We start from the raw sequence: 3,410 nt of genomic DNA, 5'->3' as shown, positions 1-3,410 counted from the left end.
TGCATAACGCTTTGAGTGGAATAGGATTTACTTCAGAACAGGGTCTCAAAAATCGGCTGGATTCATTTTGGCTTCGGAAGATAAACGATTCTTTTGCGACGGAATCCGTGAATTGCCTGAATGATGAGAAAAAGTAGTGGCAAGCGATATCCAATATTTTGAATAATGTACTAATGCATTTCATTATTCAAATAAATGTGTTTTCGTGCAAAAAGACCGAAATGATTTAAGTTGTACGCCTAATATGTTGAATGTTGAAATTAAAATGTGAAAAGCCTATCCGAGTACTTATTTTGTTTTTAAATTTCAGATAGATTCGAAAATTAGAAAGATTTCTTATTTTTATTAACTAAAAAATGTACATGTTATTTAAAATGTATTGCAAAGTTTCCTTCAGGATAGAATAATACCAATATTAGTGAAAATTTTGCCTATTGTGCTGGAAAGGGTAAAACATACTGTGTTTTAAAGTTTGTATAGCGAAACAGTCACTAACACAGCTGGAATTCAGAGAATGCATCTCTATGAACGTAATACTCGACCCTTGAATAAAACTTAATTAATCTAATTAAACTAGATACAATTTAACATCAGTATTAATAAATTTACGACATCCTACAGCTAAAGAGAGGGAGCAGATGAATTTACAAATTGTATCATGGCATTACTAATGGCTGTCAATGACCATCAATATTGCCACATTAACTACATGCTGCCATCGTTACTGCACATGAATATTAGAACAATATCGATTTTCCTACGCATATTAATAACGAATCGAACTCAATCAAATCGGCTACCAAAAGACAGTCGCCAAACCGCTGCATCGTTAACCATTTGTTTATCTTCCCACCAGAAATAGGACCATGTCCTTGGCTGTGATAACCTTTCATTCCCTTATTCGCATTCTTCGATTGCTCGGACTATTTCCCTATTGCTTCAACCATTCCGAGCGGCGTTTCTATCGGTCAGACATCGCCATTGTCTACTCCATGCTGTACATCGCAGTATACGCCTTTGTTTTCGGTCGATACTTCCTAGAAACGTTCTTTTTTGAAACATCCACCGGTCAACAGAACAACCAGCTTCTGTTGGGGGCCTCCTTTTGTTGCGCCTACACCGCTGTGATCGTCACCTGTTTGACAGGGCTTCTTCGGAGGAGTAGCATTTGCCAACTACTCAATCACTACGTCCGTCTATGGTATCGACTTCGGGGCGATGTTCGGGAATGCTTCGATGGCAAGTTACTGTCGCGCTTCCTTTTCAAAGCGATCTTCATCGATGGTGTCGTCCTCGCTGGAGTTGTTGTCATGAAAATGCCTCAGTTCTTCCAAGCCGGTGCCCTCGCATCGATAGGAGATGCGTTGTATGAAGTGTTTGATTTCGGTATAAGTGCCGCATTGACCAATTTGTTTGTAGCGGCCGGATACTTGGGGGCACATGTCTATCGGTTGATAAACCGAAGAATCAGTAGAATAAACTGGCAATTGAAACAGTTCGAGCGGAATCGTCACTATTGGAGTGTAAATCCCAAAAAGCAGTGCAATCTTCACGACGAAATGATCGCAGAACTTCGCCAGCTAGCTTGTTGGCATGGAGAACTTTCACGCATAGTGCATGGCTACTGTCAGATGTACGACATCTCGCTGTTGTTGATAATCATCAAAGATTTTATGATTATCATAACGGGATTATTTGGAATGTACCGGGCGCTGATGGCGCAGTTCAATGGGAATACAAACGTGTCTCTTGATTCGTACGGATTTTTGGTGTCGTTGTCAGTGTTCTCACTTTGTCAGTTTTACTATCTGGTGGAAAGTTTTACGCAGTTCACGGAAAGAGTAAATGGTCAGCCCGTTGGATGCATTTTGGTAACTAAATCAGCTTTTCAATTTTAGGCAGAGAAAACGGGCTCTATACTGGATGATTTTTCGAGAAGGGAGACACACGAACGATTGGATCAGATGGTATAATTGCTTTACTTGTGGGCGGTGTTGAGTACGTATTTTTCGTTTCAGATTGAGGTGTTCAGCTTGGAATTACTTCATCGAGACAATAGAATTCAGAACTGCGGCATGTTTACTATTGATTTCTCGTTGTTGTATGTAGTAAGCATCTGAAAGATGAATACCTAGAATGTAATTTAGTAATAATCAATTCTTTTGATTTCCAGGCCTTGGCAACCATGACGAGCTATCTCATTGTGGTGATTCAGTTACGAATGACAACATGATTTGTTTAATTTTTTTGTAAATTAAAGAAACAATCGCAATTTCGCGTGAAAAAATTAAACTTACCCAGATTTAATTTTAATATTGCTATTTTCTATGTTATTTTTTCTCGAAGACTCCGGGTACTTGTATGCAGAGTTGCCACACGTACAGATTTATATGAAATGGTACAGATTTTTTCGTTATTTTTGGATTTAACCCATTAACGACCAAGCTGTAAAAATTATTTTTTTGACGAAAGCCATTGATGTAATTTGGATTATTGATGGTAAAGAAACCCCAATGTTCAAGAATTATTTTTTCCCATTTTCCATTTTCCGGGAAATGACTGTTCGATAAATCGAACATTGGCCGAAACCCGCACTTTTTTTTTGCAAGCACAAACATACCGCGAACTGAAAATCAGTTCAATTAGCAAATATACGGTATTCACAAATGCATCAAATTTATATTCACGAACGAACAAGCACATTCAGCTCGCGCAGTCCGAAGACATCGGTCGCAAATTTGTTCGCGTCTATTATAGAGTGGAGATTATACCGTTATCAGTTCGTGGCTGGTGAAGTTATTTCGCCCTAACGGGGTTCTCTTTATTGCGCGAGTGAGGAGAGCAGCAATCACTACCAGCGTGAGGAAGAAGTCCTCCACGGCGGACGCGGTGCGTGTGCCGTATCATCGCTGTGTGTGCTTTAGCATCGTCATCGATTCCATCATCGTGTTTTGGTGCGATATACCGTTGCATCTGTGCCGAGCGATTGCCACGCGGTTCGATTGGGACACCGTTTCAATTCATTCGCATTGGTGTGCGATTTAGGTATAATATATATTAGGTTTAGAAATATAAAAAAAAATAAAAATTATATTATTTTATAACTGCCGTAATGGCAGAATGTCATGTTGACATGGAGATTGAAACTACTGTTTCCTCCTCACTAGCTACAACGGGGGCTGGGAAGTCGCTTAAACGCGTTCCCCCCTCAGAAGATGTCTCTTCAGAGAAAGAGGTAATCTACCTTAACAAGCCCCCCTCAAGAAAATTGGCAAACTTTTCCTCCTCGCCCCCTCAATCTCCCGCTCCCGCTTCCGCTCTACTACCGAACTTGCCTCCCAGCCCTACTGATCCCGCTCCCGTTCAACAATCGACCTCGTCCTCCCCCTCAGTTGTTTCCTCTCCTCGTG

At 40.4% G+C, this 3,410-nt stretch overlaps 1 protein-coding gene across 1 annotated transcript; it reads left to right on the top strand.

The window, feature by feature from the left end:
• The first annotated feature begins 645 nt into the window (after positions 1–645).
• Positions 646–2,233, top strand: LOC129774343 (uncharacterized). The gene is made up of 3 exons (XM_055778062.1): positions 646–1,841; positions 1,974–2,108; positions 2,174–2,233. The coding sequence occupies exons 1-3, from the start codon at positions 867–869 to the stop codon at positions 2,231–2,233; spliced, it is 1,170 nt and encodes a 389-aa protein (XP_055634037.1). The 5' UTR covers positions 646–866.
• Positions 2,234–3,410: the final 1,177 nt, after the last annotated feature.

The sequence above is a fragment of the Toxorhynchites rutilus genome, chromosome 3 (genome assembly GCF_029784135.1).
Source record: "Toxorhynchites rutilus septentrionalis strain SRP chromosome 3, ASM2978413v1, whole genome shotgun sequence".
Classification (NCBI taxonomy): domain Eukaryota; kingdom Metazoa; phylum Arthropoda; class Insecta; order Diptera; family Culicidae; genus Toxorhynchites; species Toxorhynchites rutilus.
This window is presented reverse-complemented; position numbering and strand designations above follow the sequence as displayed.